This window comes from Patagioenas fasciata, chromosome 12 (assembly GCF_037038585.1).
Source record: "Patagioenas fasciata isolate bPatFas1 chromosome 12, bPatFas1.hap1, whole genome shotgun sequence".
Lineage (NCBI taxonomy): Eukaryota > Metazoa > Chordata > Aves > Columbiformes > Columbidae > Patagioenas > Patagioenas fasciata.
This window is the reverse complement of record NC_092531.1, coordinates 12,079,782-12,097,015: the sequence shown is the minus strand read 5'-3', so window position 1 is coordinate 12,097,015 and position 17,234 is coordinate 12,079,782. Positions and strand designations below refer to the sequence as shown.

The 17,234-nt window shown below is 40.0% G+C and overlaps 1 protein-coding gene across 3 annotated transcripts in view; it reads right to left on the bottom strand.

Moving 5' to 3' along the window:
- The window catches only part of ALDH1A2 (aldehyde dehydrogenase 1 family member A2), a 54,920-nt gene that overhangs the window by 12,735 nt on the left and 24,951 nt on the right, over positions 1 to 17,234 (bottom strand). For all 3 annotated transcript variants that reach the window (XM_071813871.1, XM_065847037.2, XM_065847041.2), the window contains 4 exons: positions 15,672 to 15,801; positions 9,906 to 9,967; positions 7,073 to 7,201; positions 6,829 to 6,942 (listed from right to left, as the gene is read on the bottom strand). In XM_071813871.1, the coding sequence (XP_071669972.1) occupies positions 6,829 to 6,942; positions 7,073 to 7,201; positions 9,906 to 9,967; positions 15,672 to 15,801 (435 nt within the window). The remainder of the gene's footprint in view (positions 1 to 6,828; positions 6,943 to 7,072; positions 7,202 to 9,905; positions 9,968 to 15,671; positions 15,802 to 17,234) is intronic.

The window sequence follows — 17,234 nt, the reverse complement described above, 5'->3', positions numbered from 1 at the left end:
CTGCAGTAAGGGGTTAATGGATGAGAAACTGAACCTCTTAGAGAACTGAAGGCAGTCTGCGGGAGAAAGTTAAGTCAGCACTGGAGTAATCAGAAAGCAAACGAAACAGAAACCAACCAGGGCCCCCACAGGGGAAAAAAAAAAAAAAAAGCCAAAAACCCCACAGGATAATGATTGTACCTTTGTAATTAACTGTTTATCTGGTGCTACCACAGTTGAGTGTGATAGAGGTTATTTACTTCAAAAAGAAAAGAAAAAAAGAAAAAAAAGAAAAAAGAATAAAATAGCTTCTTTACCCCGTTATTGGTGGAATGGTGTTGACATTATCACAAAATTCCTTGCATATCCTCTTAATTGGAGCTGATTTTATTGCTATGTTTGACTGACAGCCAGAAGTGAACACAAAAAAAGAAGGACCCTTTCTGCCCTCCACCCCCACCACATACATCGAGCACGTCATCTGGAAATTCCAGCCTCTCAAACTGTGCTGAAAATGTACACGGGAAAGCAGTGAGAGTGCTGTGTTTATAGCCAGTGCCAGCCAATGCCATTCACACCCCCACTGCCTTGAACCTCCCTCTCTCAAGGAAAAGCCACCACCTATTTCCCCTCAAAAATATGCAGAGCAGAAAAGACCAAGGAAATGAGAGCAATGTGTCCAGCCCTCCATCTCTTCACCTTCCATTCTGCCACTTTAATGGCAAAACTCTGTTGTCCATGTAGGTAAAGGTTTTGAAAGGATTCTGTGCAGACAGTGAGTGGCACATATGCAAGGCCAAATATTACGTACATGACAAATATTAAAGTCCAAATGGGTTGGAGACAATGATGTTCTTTTGGAAAAATATGATTGACAATATTGTTAATACAGTGAGGTTGTTGTCAGGTTTCCAAGTTTACACTTGACAGCTTCACTGTAAACGTAGACATCAGGATGGTGGGGCTCATGCTGCTCAGCATTTCTGTGCACTGTGCTCCTGTTGTGCCCTATGCACTTACAGGTTGAGAAAAATCTTAGGGAAGGCACCAGAACTGTGATTATTTAGTGACAAAGGCAGCCTTTTGTGACTGACCCTTTATGGAGAAAGACAGCATGAAAGGGATAAGTGATAGTGTTGCAATCTGTATGGTCTTTCAGGACATGCTTCCTGTGGTGTCTCTCAGCTCTCTGTGTGAGCTCCCACCAGGCAGCACAGCTTTGCAGGGAACACTGGCAGAGAGGACTCCCCCACAGATAATGGAGCTGTGCGATTATTCAGCAGGAATGTTGGCAGAGAAAGCCCTGACTCCCCATCCTTGTTTTGAATAGGCTTCAAGATTGATATCAGGAGTATCCCTGGATAGCTTGTGAAGTACCTTAACCTTGTAAGCTGCATGGAGGGTGAGGCAGATGTAATTTGGCCCATCTCAAAGAAAACAATTTGTTATTCAGAACAACAACAACAAAGATTAAAGCAGCATTTTGTGGCACCCCTGTGCAAAATAGCTATTTGAAGAATCCTTCTAGAAGGGTCTGTTTCTGGACTATGAACTGCACAACGTTAGGCATTGAGAGTGTAGCATGATATAAAACACTTGTTTGTTGCTTATTTATGCCTCCCATATTTGGAAGTTTAATGTCTCTTTCAAGAGGAGGCTAATGCAGTCACATTTAAATACTTTGTACAGAAATTCAAAAAAGTCTCTTGCCTAGTTTTGTGTTTTCAGACAGAAATCTGCTTCTCAATGGTACAGGTGGGTTTGCCTGTTATTGTTAAAGCACTGGAAGCCTCAGGAGTCAAAAGCAAACCACCGAGGTTTGCAATACTTCCTCTACAGCTCCATCAGAATGTCTGGCTTCCCTCTGCTTGAACCTTCCTTGGTTGCAGATACAAGTTAAGTCATTAGGATCACCTGAATGGGAACGGCAGTCCAGCTGAACAGCAGGTGATTTTCTTGCCTGCTGCCACAGACAAGACTCTGAGGGTAGGACTGCACAGGGAGCTGTGCAGATTGAATGGTTCCATGAACAGTGCAAAAATTGACAGATACACATCTTCAGTGACATAGGCATTTTGAGTAACTGGGCTGCCCATCTTTGCTGGTTTACCTCTCTTGGGATATTGAGAGAATATCTGAAGAACAGTAAGTGTTTTAAGTTACAAGAGATTAATTAAATTTTGGGGGATGATATGATCAGACAGAAAATTTCTGTATTTTCTGGAATTGCAGTTTTTCTTTCTCCAGGTGTTGAGGCACTGGATGTCAGTGTTTGGCTAAACCTTCAAACCCACGGTACTGCTCACTTAGTCTCTCTGATTTTTAGTTTTTGGTTTTTTGTTTGTTTGTTTGTTTTTTTAATTCCAGATTGTATGCAAAATTTTTCTGAGAAGCATTTTAGGACTGCATAGCATGTTCAGGGTGTGTCTCCAGCAAAGACAAGTGAATTTTAAAATATTGACATGAAGAAGAGCATGTGTGTAGCATGGTAAGTTAATAGACTCCTTGGAACAGGTCAAGTCACCTTTAGGATTCTTGTTGCTAATGTCGAAAAATGCCAGGGTGTAATTCTTCATGATATCTAAAACCAGCAAGAGATTGTGTGATCCAGAAGAGCTGACACAACTCACTGCTCGTGCAGTAGGTAGACATCCTGTCTACATCATGCACTGTGACATTCATCTCACTTCGGAAATGAAAGGAGAATCCTGCTGAGTAAATTAGAATCAGTGGTAATACAGCTGTTAGCTACAAACATTTGTTTGGCATGAATCAATCTTGACTCTCCTGTAGTTTGCTTTGATGCTCTCTGTAGTATCTTGTTGACTAATGATGAGATCATGGTTTGTTAATCTAAGTGCATAAAGCAAACATTCTGCCAAGCAAAATGCAGACTCTTTTGCTGGGGTTTATTGCAGTTGTTTATAGACCTTTTGTTTACACAGGCATCCAGACCAATTTGTTGGATATTTATTTGGGTTACTCTGCAGAACTCTATGAACACAGACCTGAATCCTATCTCTAATCTGTCTGCATTTTAATGGGCAATAGTTTGAACAAAGTGAAAACCAGCCACTTAGGATACATTTCTTGTTGGCTAGGGCTTCAAATGTTTTGTGTGCTATCTATAATTCTCATCCTGAAAGTGTTTAACAACTGAAGAGAGTTGTAAGCCACTCTGATTTGGAGGTAACACATTTGGTTTTGAACAGAAGTTATAAGAACTAATTAAAATTTTGCAACAAGCAAAATACAATTTTTAATCCAGCCGATGTGTTAAATGCACATGTTTTTAAATGCTTAACTTCCTGCTTTCCATAATAATCTCTGACCTTAAGCTCAGAACATGCTGCACCCAACTATGCCACATGCACCAGGAGCTTATGAGTACCCCAGTTCCTTTTCAGGTGAGCACTCATACACAGACATGGCCAGCCGGCTCACAGCTGTCAAAATGGCTGTATTTGCAAAGCCTGTAACTGAATTCACAGATTTGAGTGGAAATAAAGGCAAATGAAGAATAAAGCAGTTTCTGATGGCTGCTTTTCTCTGCTCTTTGAAGGCCTCTCACCTTTCTTACTTAGTAGAAATTCTTTCAGGAAATAAGGTAATATGAAGAACCTCTCTGTATTTCTGATGTGTGTAAAAATTGTCCTCTCATCAGCACTTGTTCTGGAAATAAATAAGGTTCGCTGTTCATTTAACTGGGGAAGAGACTTCTATAACCCCTCCTGTACTTCTGAGCTCTGCAGCCCAACAGCAGACACATGGCTAAGCCAGGCATCCTGAGCTTGAATCTGTTCTTATGCTCTGAAAATATAAATGACTGAGTTTTATTTTAATTAAATTGCTGCCAGTAATTTTTTGAAGGAAATCAGACAGGAGTACATTGAACAGTGAAGAAGCTGCAGCAGAGCGGGCAGAGTAAAAGGGAAAGGTGTGCATACTGAACAGCTGGGGTAGTGTGGGAGGAAGCTGAGCTTTAGAGAACCACTCCCAGGGTCCTGGTGAGCGAGAGTTTCACAGCTAGGGACCAGAAAGATCAAGGAGAAATATAGTAAGACATAATGTGATATTTAAATTGATTATGGGCTTTGAAGGGAAAGTAGGAAAGGGACAGGAGCAAGTGTTGATGTGATCAGATTGCCTGGAAGAAAGATTTGGTTTAGCAGTTTAAGTTTCATGTGAGGGAAGGGAAGGGGAAAAGAAAGGTCAGTGAAGCCAGAAATACTTTTGTTAAAATGCCCATGCCAGACTTTTGAGATCCATGCGCCAGGGGATGGGGAGAGGGGTGAGCCATGGGAGGCTGTTCCATAAGAAGCAGGTGGGCTGAGGGCAGCTCTCTTCTTCTGTAAGCACTTGGTACTGGTTGTGTTGCCAGACAGGGTGGTAGGCTGGATGAAGCTTCAGTGTGGCTGTGTCAGGCTTTATTGAGTTAAGGTCATGAACTTGGCCTTTTGGCTCATATTTCTATGGATTAGGTTCTATAAATTTTGGAAAACATTAACATCACATTTTTTGTAGGAAGAGCAACCTGTTTTCTGCCTTTAAAAAGACTCTGCAGAAAATAGATAATAGTAGATTGAGTTTTGTGATTTTTACAGGCAAATAAGGAGTTTTCATTAGCCATAAGTATATACTTCAAAGTTAAAGAATTCCTATTTTTTTCCAAAAGAACCTCATGGTGAAAACTTGGGAAAAACCTGTGCTTCGAACACCTAAACTCGAAGATCTTTGCTTTTGTGCTGATAGGTTTTATCATTAACTTGCTCAAGTTGAAAGTGTTAACTGTCTTAATGAGCACCTGGATGAAATGGGGGAATGCAAGTTAGTATTGTGGCATTTACATATCTGATGGCTATTGGACATGCTGCAGACAAGACCAAAGAGACAAAATATTTCCGTTATTATTTCATTAGAAATTGAAATGTTTTGGAAAAGCCAAAGACTCTATAGTACAGCTCATATCACAGCGTTGTGTTTAAAATGTTACAATGTTGACTTGCTGTTACAAAAAATCAGTGTTACAGGAAATCAGAAACAATATGGAATAGTTTACACTAATTCTGCATTAAGACGTTCCATCTGTTCTTGCTTTAGGTTCTTAGAGAATTGCTTTTTCATCTCTGTAATGCTTTTCACTTCCTATTAGTAAGGCTTTTAAAGGTAGGCACTGAGTTTGTACAAAACCCACAGCTTTGGAGTTTAAACGCCTATTAAAACTAAAGCTGTCTGGAACTACAATAAAAATTTATTTTGGCTACAAAAGACAACTTTGAAACCTAACCCATCTGTATTTTTCCTCCTCCAAACAGTGCAACATCCTGTATAATAGAATATTTATCTTAAACAGAGACCACATATCTTTATGAAAACAATTGTTTCAACTTAATTTATGGGGGGTAATCAGTTCATATTAGAGTTTTCAGTATTCCAGGATGCTAAAATAAATTGGTTACAGGAGGTGTAATTACTAGAATAATTCCACAGAATAATCTGAAAACTGATGTTACCATTGACTTAGAATGTAACCTGTGTGTATTATAATCTAAAATTGCCATAAAAAATTCATGCACAAGTATAAAGTAATTGCAAAACAACTGTGTGTATATAAATCAATATGACTGCAGCTACATTTTACTGGGAATTTGGGCTCATGTATGGTGACTTCCAAACTCGATTACAGGATAATTCCACAGAATAATTTATCTGAAATAATTGAGCTGGTCTCTGCAATCCCTCGGCCCACTAGGAAGACACCCACCCCACACCTATCTAGTAGGGCTGCTTGGTCAGTGGCTTGATCCACTCAAACAAACCCAAACTGACTGCCTGTGAACAGCTGTGTCCCTGGGATGCCCAGAGCCTCCCACTGCCACGAGTGGGAGTCACAGATATGAGACAGACTGGATCCCTGGGGTTTAGCTCCCTCCATACAATAGTTTGTCAGATTTTGAATTGAAAAGGGCTGGGTTTAGCACTCTCTAAATATAACCAGCCCTGAAACTCCCACTGAGATTCCTTTCTGTCTGCCTTCAGACAATGAGATAAGGCCCCTTCTCCTGTGACTTCAGTCTGGAGTACCTCTATCATCCCCACCCCAACCCTGATAACAGCCGGCTTTGCACATATTTGAGAGCAAGACAGGATCTGAGTTTTGATGGATTTGTTACTCTTTCTCTAGATTACAGCCTTCAGCTTCAGACTGAACCTCCTCTGTAACATCTGCATTGTAGACTCATAGCAAGACATTTTGGCATTCAGGACACAACTGACTCCCTTCATCTTCTGGACAGCTTCTTTCCCTCGTTTTGGGAACAGACACCTTTTGTCCCTGCACTCCTTCCTTTTTAGACCTCCTCCTCATCCTCAATGTACTTGAATGCAGCACCAAAGTTGAAGTACGTTTGCCCCCTTCCTCTCCCTTTTTCCCCAAGTGCGCCAAGATACACAAATTACGGATGCTAAAGCAGCATTTATGTGTGCTGTGATATACATGGGATGTTCTGCCTACTTGCATGTGATTCACATCCCCATAAGCCCACAGGAAATCCCAGCAATATTTTTCCAGGCATATCTCCTGTGCTGAGGTGCTGAGCACAGCAGGGGCCAGAGGAAAGGCTTTCTGCTTTGGAAGTACTGTGCTACATAAGCTTAGCTGGCAAGGACAGACCACTGTTATTTAGATGTAGCTCTTTTACTTGGTGACAAATGTAGCACGAGGACTTAATACTGTCGCCCTAAGTGAGGGGTGTCAAATGCAGTTTCATCAGGGGCCACATCAGCCCCACAGCCCTGCCCTAAGTATTCATTCACATTTTACAGCAACATATCTGTGAATCCTCTTACCTCAGTGGATCCAGTAAAAGCAATTTTATCAATGCCAACATGAGATGCTATGGCTGCACCAACAATTGGACCAAATCCTGGCAAAATATTGACAACGCCTGGTGGAAAGCCAGCCTGTCAAAATAGAAATGAATGAGGGGCAGCACGATTTATGAAAACTGACAGAGCACATTAAAGCAGGCATGTGCTGGTAGATCCTTCTCCACAAGGAGAGACAGGCATTATTTCTGTCAATTAGTCTTACCTCCTTGATGAGGGCTCCCATATAGAGAGCGCTGAGTGGTGTTTGTTCTGCTGGTTTAATAACTACTGTATTGCCACAGCACAAAGCTGGAGCAATCTTCCACGCAAACATCAGCAGGGGGAAGTTCCACTGTAGGAAGAAAAAAAAATTGATAGATGGAAAAATATTGCAGTGGTGGTTTGTTTTCAAGATATCAAGCTGCTACTTCAATTATTTCTCAGGCTGATCCTCAGCCTAAGTCTTTGCTAGCACAAAGAAAGGATTTTTCTTTAATTACTGCAATTAAGAAGGCAACAACAGTGACCTTTTAGTTTTCTCTCCTGTTCAAAGAAATACAGGCCCCACCTGCAGTCTTCCTAAAAGTATCTTCTGTTATCTGTTAATTTTCCTTAGTCACTGTTTTTTAATTTCAGTTACTGTTTTGCAATTGGCACTTTTAATTTCCCCATGACAAATAGTTCTTGGAAAGCACTGTTTGTTTATGCTGAAGCATTTTTGGATGTAAATTTCCTACCTCGAATACACATTAACATACAAAATTTATACTCAAAATTATATAATCCTTAATTGACAGGATTACAATAAAAACCCCATAAATGTCAATGCTCAATCAAAGCATTTAATTTTCATGAAAACATCTTACTGAGCAATTTATCTGGAAGATGACAAAAAAGAGTAAAAAACAAGTTGAGAAACACTTCGCTGATATAGCCTTTTGTATCATCATTAATTTAAACTTCATTTGACTGGAGCTGATGATGTAGTGAATTATATTAATTTGGTGCACAAACAAGTTGTGGATAAGAGTAACCAGCCTTTCTGCATGAAGGCCTGATCCTAACAGGTTAAGTGCGTAGTCCTGATTTCAGTGGACATGACAGAGCAATAAAATAACTGCGTTTGCTCAGTCTCTCTTATAAACGTATATAAATGTATATAATAATCTTCTTTGGAAAGAAACTTGAAAATATCACTCACAATGAGTCAGCCACTGGCCAGAACATGTTATTGCCTGATGCATATCAGCTGCCACTCTCACCGACATCCCTCTAGCCCCTGGCTAGCTTGAAAAAATACACAACTGTCTTTCCTTCACCGAACACCCAATTTTTTACTTGCTCCGTTGTTTATAAACTCTGGAGACAAAGTGATGTTTTAATTCCATCTCCAGTATACCTGGGAGGGGAGCTATAGGGCCAACAGTGTGCTGACAGCCTGCACTTCTAATGCTATTGCAAGGATAGCTCTGACAAGTTTTATAGGGTAGTATATAGCCCTGTTTATGCTACAAAGCTACCAAGGAGTGTATGTTTTGATGGAAGCTAGGATGTGAAAGAGGATGAGGAGTTTAGTGTTAAGGCTTGCTGTTTAATTTTATTTTTGTAATAACATATTTTCTAGTGTAATGGCTAAGTGCATGCAGCAGCCCAGCGGCTGTACTCTGACTGGTAGCTGTGAAGGAAATACGTAACAGATGAGCAGCAGGGTTACAATAGATGCGTGTGACAGCCATGTTGATGTTCTGGAGGAAAAAATGAACAGGTATGGTAGATGACAGGGTACCCCGAACAAAGATTTTTACAAATCTAAATGAAATAAATCCTGGTTTTGGCATGATCTTCAGCCCACGGCCATGTTTCTCCAACATATCTGCGAGTTAAGCTCAATGAGACAAGCCAAGAGGGTGTCTAGCAGCTTTGGGGTTAGATGTTGAGGGTGTCATTTTGCAAATGCTTTTCCATGTGCTTGGCTGAAGAGTGGGGACAGAGCCGTGAAATCATTCCTTCCTAAGGACCACTTGCAGGTCAAGCTATGAGAGCACACAGGTGTTTGCAGGGCAGGTGTAGCCACACGCTCTCTAAGCTGCTTGCACATTTCTCTGAGTTTCTATGGAGTGCCAAGCACAATAGCCACCCCTTAACAAAGATATGAAATAACAGCAAATATAAATAGGGAAAAAGGACTTAACATGGTTAATCTTTCCTGGCTGCTCCTCTTTTAATGGAATTGCTGCATTTTGCTGTTTGCTGGCTTTGTGGTTAATGTGAACAAAATAAAAAACCAACATCAACAAAAATTTCAGAGAATGTCCTGATTAGTTCCCCAGTGCTTTGTTGAGGAGAAAAGTTTCCAGACAACATTGTAATAGCTATATGTGAGCCTCCCATTGAAACTTCTGTCAAAGCCAGTTAACTGGTTCTTCTGAGAAAGTTAGCTTCTCAGTGTAATTCCCATGCAGTGTTCAGCAAGAGTATATTAAGGATGTATATTGGGGTGTAAGGGGAGTATTAGATTTGATGAAATGCTGTGTTTCTATCTTATAACAAATAAAATAAACATGTCTTTTATTAGCTACACAATGTTAATTGTAATGATAAGTCTCCTGGAGTTTCCTTTCTCCTCCAGCCTTGTAAAAGAAATAGCAGCAAAGAGTGGAATTAAAATGCATCACATTCTCCCAGGAACTGAGGAGCCTGTTAAATCACAGTAAAAACTAAATAAATAAAAAGACTACCACAGCAAAGCATCAATTTTCCATAAGTTGTGTGAACATCCATAACCACTGACAGCATATTAACACTGTGTTTTGCTTTGCTTGTTTTAATCATGAGAATTCTATGACTTGAGAACTTAACTCCTAATAACAGAGCCTAAACCCTATTAGCATGTTCAAATAAGCATTTGCAGGGAGGCTGTTAAAGATATGTCAACAATATGAGCTCAGCTTTTTTCGTAATGGAAAACACACATAGCTGAGGACCATGTTTTATGTGCCTTTAAAGAGAGCTGGTTCAAATGAAAATAAATAGAAAGCGCTAGTAGAGATACTCACAGGGATGATCTGTCCACACACTCCGATGGGTTCGTGTCTTGTAAACGTAAAATAATCTCCATCTGAAACAGATGAGCATGGTTACTCTCAAGTGCAGTTTTACTTGGCAGAACAAAAAAAAAAATAAAATAGAGGGAGCAAGGGAGAAAGCTCTAAGGATCAGCCTTTGATGGCAGTAAAAGAAATAAAGAAGTAATGGAAATGTTTTTTCATGAGCCAGCATGGGAAACCCAGGTTCAGGAGCAACCTAATTGTTCTTTCTGTAGAACAAAGGAAGCAGGCGTCCCATGAGAAAGCAACCTGCTTTGCTCCTTGGGAAAGAGAACAAGCTGTACCACACAAAAAAGGGGAGCAGCAAGGAAGCCACTTACTGGCCTCTGCTCAGGATGAGAGAAATGAAGGAAGAGTCACCAAGGCAATTTCCTGAAAGGCATGACGGGAACACAGCAATGTAAAGGTATATACACAAGCAGATGAGGGATCATAGAGTAACATACATCTCACTCATTCTCCATTTGAAGTGATGGAATGATACACCACAATCTGTAGATGTGGAATGGAGAGAGGAAGCCTGTGACTGATGCGTAATTGAGCATAATTTACTGCAGGAGACAGCACTGAGGAGAAAACAGCGGTCATTGTACAGCCATGTTCTGATAGCTGACTTGTAGGACAAGGCCTGTATCAGAAATGGCGTCAAGCTACACAGGTAGTCAATTTAAGCTGACAGGTAAAAGTTGGACGTAGCTAGAAAACACAATAAGAGAGAATAAGAAAAGTTTTCACAAATCTTTTGGGCAAGGTAGAGATGAAGAAATAAATGGAGGGACCAAGTTGTAAACTTTGAGAGAATGTTTTTTTGTCTCACTGGACTTTTGAAAGAAATAAGAATATGGACTAAGAAAGATTGTAACAACAAAGATGCAGAAAAAGCAGACTGCATGTTTGCAAATAGCACGTGTGGATGGTATGAGGCTAAAAGGAATTATTTAATTAACTCTGATCCTCTGATCTGGGAATTATTTTTAAGGTTAAAAAAAAAGCTAAAAACTTGAGGAGTGAGAGGTATCATTAGTTAAAGTGAGTGTTGTGCTAGGTCTGCAGTCCTTAACTAAAGCACTGTTGAGCTCAGGGCAGCCTGAGTCAGGTCACAAAATAAACACATCTGTGATTTGGGGTCAGGCCTGTGGTCTGGGGGAGCCTTTCAGGTGGCCTGGCCCGCTCAGAGCGGCAGGTCTGTGCTGCCACGGGCTGATGGAGTTCGTGCTCTTTCACAAACCTGCGTGGTTGTTGCTGCTTCAGCACTTGCCTGTGGTCTGGGAGTACGTGCTGAGGTTACACATGCTGTGATACGATGGAGGTTTCTTCACAACTGATAAAGAGCAGGAAAAGGACCTGCTCTGTGTGGGGGCCAGTTAAGGTATTGTCTGACCATCAGTTTTGATAGTGTGCTTGGCCTGCATCTGTGCAGTTTGTATCTAAGTTGACTCTTGTAGCTGTATAAACTAGCCCATACTCAAACCACCTCTGAATTTAGGTCAAATATTTTTTGGTGAGGCTACAGCTGAAAGAAGGGCTACGCTAAAGGCATGAACTGAATGTGCCCCTTGGTCATCTAGTAGTATCTGGTAGTGCTTGGCCATCTAGAAAAACTTGAATATCTTTACTTAGAAAAATCATTTTAACAAAGTATGTGAGAATGATGAGAAGGTCACCTCGGCTCAATCACAGGAGATGATTTACCAGGACAGGAAGGGGTCAGACAGAGGCAGGGAGCAGGAGGAGCAGTTACAGTGCTTTTGCTCCCATGGTCACTGTCTGATGCAGGGTATGTGCTTTCCTGTGGCCTCACCCCATTCAGGCTGGAGCTGCAGCCAGCCCTGTTCAGTAGTGGGGAAAGACCTAAATTTGACAACAGAGAGTGCATTTTGGAAACATGCTGCGATGTCCTGTACTAGATATCTGTTAACAATAAAGTGGTTAGTCCATAAAGCTCCTTGGGTTTAAAGACCCCAACTTGTATTCGATTAGAAATAACTTATTTTCATGCCTGCTTATTTCTGTACATCTACTTTACAGGATTTGCTCAGTAGAAACCTGAGCCAGAGTAGCTAATACAGAATAATTAGAAAAAAGGTAACAATAGTCTGCAACCAAGACAAGGAGCAGAACAGAGGAAATAAAAGAGGGAGGAGGAGAGAGAAAAGGTTCATATAAGGAAAAGGAGGATGAAAATAGCTGATGCGTTGGTTTGCTTTGCATTGACAAAATGTCATTGCACCATTTTGATCTCTAGATGCTTCACAACTTCCCAGTGAAGATGGAGAATATTTGTTTCACAAATTGAAATGATCAGTTTGATTTTCCAGGTTGTCTTCTACAGATGCCAGAAGTGGTTCACAGACCACAGAAAGTCATCAGACCAGACAGAAGTAGAGTACAAGTCAAAATAGAAAGAATTTATACAGGCAAAACTGTCTAAGTGCTCAAGAAGCACATAGAGGAGACAGCTAAAAATACCAGCGTGTACTTGGTGATACTGTGAGAGGTGGATTCTCAGCCAGAAGGATGGTGACAATGTAACAGTAACACAGGTTAGCACTGTCTGACTTTAGATTGTCACTGCATAATCATTGCCACGTCTCTGCGTGCTTCATAACAGAAAGTTATAGATAACCTGAACCTGCTTGCCAAGGCAGACAAATGGTGGTTAATTCTACCAAACGTAGGCAGAATGTTCTTTCTGCAGAGCGATGGCTCCCATGCAGAGTTACTTGCCCTGCTTTCTTCCATTAGACTCTAGACAGCTGCCCTTTCTGACACCTGCTTCCAAAGTTCATCATCCACAGACTTACTGTTCAGATGGGGTTCTTGAGGTTGCTTTCTAACAATATCTTTGTGAACTTCTGTGACTTGAAGTTATTCAGAAGCTCTAGATGTCTCTGGACAGGCCAAAGATGTATTTAAGAGCCAACTTGTCAAGAATGTAAAATAAGCTATTACCACAGCAAAATAACTCAGGATTGATGTAGTGAATCCCTTTTTTTTCTGAACAGGGAGCATAGAAAGCTTCCCTGTGCTCAGAAATTAAATATGAGACTTGTATAAACTAATCTTAAAACTCTAAAATGTTTTAAAAGTCATGCTAATGACACATATTCCAAGATGCTGTTGCTGATGATTGTTGCTCTTATCCTGCTACTAGCTGGCAGCCTGAGAGGGCTCTGACAGCCTGATCCCTCATCCAATCTAAAATATTTGTCTTAAAAGTTTTTTTTTAAATATTCTCAGCTGATGTAAACTGTCATTCTTCAGTCATCACTGATATTAATAGAGCCAAATCAATTTGTAGCTGCTTAGCACCTGGCCCAAAGATTTTTTATGTTTTAATCAGAAAGCAAGCCACATTTATCCAGGGATCTCTCACTTTGGGACAGCAGTACCTTCCACAGATGTGTTTGCTCAGATTTCCATCAGGAGTCTCCATCACGGATATTTTGTGTAACAATCATAGTACAGTCACATGTCTCAAATAGCAGGACACAACCAACAAATGGGTGTTAAGTCTTTAAGCTGTATCATATCATATATTGACTTCAAGATACATTTTTGCTTGCATTCAGCTTATTAGTTTAACAGTTTCTAGTCTAACTTCATTGTGTTTTAATTTAAATCATCAAGGCTTTACACATGAGAGCAAGCAAAGGGCAGTCTGAAGGTTTTAGCAGCTCTGGGACAAAAAAGAATGTGACTGTAAAACACAGTGTTCTTCTACTTGTCTATCACTTGCCTATTTTTATTTTAGAGGAAAAGAAAACCTCAACAGAAATATAGGAAAGGTTGGGAGGTTCCAGATTTATTAGCACACTGAGCAGAAAGAGGAGGAGATTTAATAGGAGATTTTGGGGTTTTCATCTTGTTTGGTTTCCTGTAATGAGCTGATGGTAAGTGAATGTGGAAAGCACTTTGCTCTAAAATAGCTTTATGAGACTGACAAATTTATGGTGTGAAACTAGAGGAATACAGAGGAGTGTTAAACCAAGAGGAAGAACTAATGGATACTCCGACAATGTGAGAGGACTTACGCTTCTACACTACTGATAACTGTGTTAGCACTGAAGTTTGCATTTAGGAGGGCCTGCTGAAAATGTGCCTTCTGCAGCAGCGTAGCCCATCTCACTGGAAAAAAATTAGGGTTCTCATCTGATACACTACTTGAGGACAAGAATAAGCAGAGAATATTTACTCTCCTCAACCCAGCAATGCTCATTGGTGATTGACCTAATTTCTGTGTACCTGCAGGGCTGACGAGTGAGAAGGAGGCATTCACTGACCAGGGAGAAAGGGATTAGGGAACAGGAAATTTGCTGAATATATGAATTTATGGCATGCTCTGCACTTCTGCATGTTTAAATATGAAGTGCAAGCAGCAAAACCAGGATTTATGAATCTCAGCCCAAATGACTGTGCAAATCTTAAGGAGTACTTGCAGGAGAGTCTACACCTGAAATATTAATATTTTCATTTCTTTGGTGAAAATATACTCGTGATGATAAACATCAGTCAGTATGCACTGCAGCTTTAATAAGGTGAAACACTGCAACGAGTAACACTGCAGTAAGAATTACATGATCTGTTTTCCTCTGGAAGAATTTGGGGCCACATTTTCAATTTATACCTAACTTTGAAAGGTTTGTGCTTTGCTGTACAGAGGCAAGCTAGTGTACTGCAGATATCATACTGCATAATGTAATTTTATGGAAATAGATGGGCAACAGCAACATTCATTTACTTGTGAGTCTCCTTCAGTAAAGTGTAATAAACATGCATGTGCAATGAGTAGTGTGCACCATGAAGCTAAAAATAACCCAGAGAATAAACGTTTGTTTTCCTTACTGTTTTTCCAAATATTTGTTTTATGCAGGTAAAAGATTAGTATATTTGTCTCAATGACTGCACCTGCATAAAATCATTCTTGGCTATCATGTGCCATTTTGTACAATTGTAACAGTTGGTAGATCTAGTCGAGACTACAAATGTATATGTTTGCAACAGAAAATGCAGCCTGTATTTGTTAAAAAGCTGGGTGGGAGGGACAGGAGGAAGGGACTCATTAAATAAATTTTTAAAAAATAGTAAGGATTTTTTTCTTATCTCTTTAGAAAAGATACCAGCAGAATAATTTCCTAGCACTCTCAAAGATTTATCTTACACATACAATATAAAAATCATCCCACTGAACAACTGGAAGAAGTATATATAACAAAATATATCTGATATGTATGTACAGTTCTCTGTAGTAACACTGCAAACTCTCTCAAGCATAAAATGAATTTGGATCTAGTGTTAGTCCCAAGTAAATGATATGCATAGGTAGTAAGAAGACGTATATAAACAAGATAAGCATAAAGTTTCTTCAACAGGCAGCTAACAATATTTTCATGTATTCCAAGGATTTTGGCAGGTTTATACTGGACCCATTTTTTTTAAGTGTACCAATATTTAAATGTAGGTATTGGGCTATCTCCTTCTCAGATGGACATATGCAAAAAAACCGAAACACTCTTTGGCATGTGCCTGTAGGGCAGAACAGTAGCAGGTCGTCTAGTCTAGCCCTTGCCAACTTGTAAGCATCTGCTTCAGCAACATACCTCACACTCTGAGACCAAACCAAGATCCTCCTTTACCTTTCACAAAGCTGTAATCTATGAAGTAATTTGGGCAGGAGGAGGGGTAGGTGCATACCTGTGCTTTAATCCGCCTTACCTACAGGAATGGTCATTCCATGGATTTTGTCTGCCCAACCAGCGTAATACCTCAGGGTTTTTATGACCCCCTGGAGATCTACATAGAAAGCTTGCAAGAAAGGTTTGCCGCTGTTCAGTGATTCCATAGTCTACAGAACAAGAAAAAGTTAAGAAATATAAGCACAGTAGCATTTTATATTATTGCACTTAAGTATTCAGTGTCTTATCAGCTCTTCAGTTATGACACAGATTTTAGTGAAGACCAACCAGTTACGCCTTGGTGTAGTCTTAACCCAAAAGATTCAGAACAACTATCTTATCCCTTTTGTTACTTCTTTTTTGCAAATGTGAACAAAAAGCATTTTCCTTAAAAAAACCCCTATGATTTTAAGAATGTGTACATGAGTGCGTGTGTCTGTCTGTCTTGTGGGTTTGTCTGTGTATCCACATGCACGTACATGTGCCTGTGTGTATTTTGGACCTAATAGCCACTGTGTTTGGTCCAGCTATATAAATGCTAAATTGCTTTCATCAGGAGCCAAGATAAAAATGCCTGTCAAACCAGGTTCTGTTATGTTAATGATAACAGCTGAGAAGGGGCTCCTTGTAACCCCATATTAATGATCTGAATCCATAAAGAGAAGAATGGACATATCCCTCTTTATATAATTGATGTGAATATAAAAATTTCTCTATGTGGCTGCCAAGTCTCCTGCTGAGGTCTGAGATATCTGTACTGTACAGCCAGTTTATTTATTGCCATCAAATAAACAAACTCTCCTCTAGGGAAGCTGATAAATTAACAAGCTAATGTCCTTATTTTTAAGTTAATATTCCTATTTTTTAAAGTATCTTATAAGCTATCCTCTTAGGGGTTCCTAAGATCATTTAGCAAAAAGAATCCAATAAAATATCCTAAGATGCTGAGTAGCTTAACTCATTCTCAATAGCTGTCTAATAGAAATCGTTAAGAATGGGCAAAGTACGCCCATGTGTAACACACCAACCATCAAATGAGTTTCTACAGAGAAGAATGGAGGCCTAATTCTGCACTGACTTTTATCCCCAAGAGCAATTAATGGCATTGCCTGCAGTGCAATTCAGTAAAGAACTTGGCTCTAGAAATACAAATCAAATGACAGGCAGAGTAAACTTGATTTGCTGTGCACTTCCTTCTCCCTGTGGTGATTTTACAGTACACACTGGTGGTAAGATGATTTAAGCGTTGACAAAGCTGGAATTAAGATGTTCACCAGCTTAGTTCAAAGCACTTGACATGCGGAAAACAACATTAACAATGCCACTGTTTAGATGGCTTCATACGTGAGCGAAACAGTGTGGTACCCAGAATTCATGTTACCACTTGAGTATCAGTAAGCATTTCACCTGCCTTTTCACTAGTATCTGCACAAATCACTTTATGCAGTCTCCCATTTTGTATTTTAGAAAAGTTACAAGTGTTCATAACAGGCATATGTGTGTGTGCACACCCATTCATTTGTCTGATGTCCAGTTTAAAGCTCGTTGGAGTCAACTGGAAGACTCTTGTTGACTTTTATGAGCTTTGGATCAGGTCTTAAGT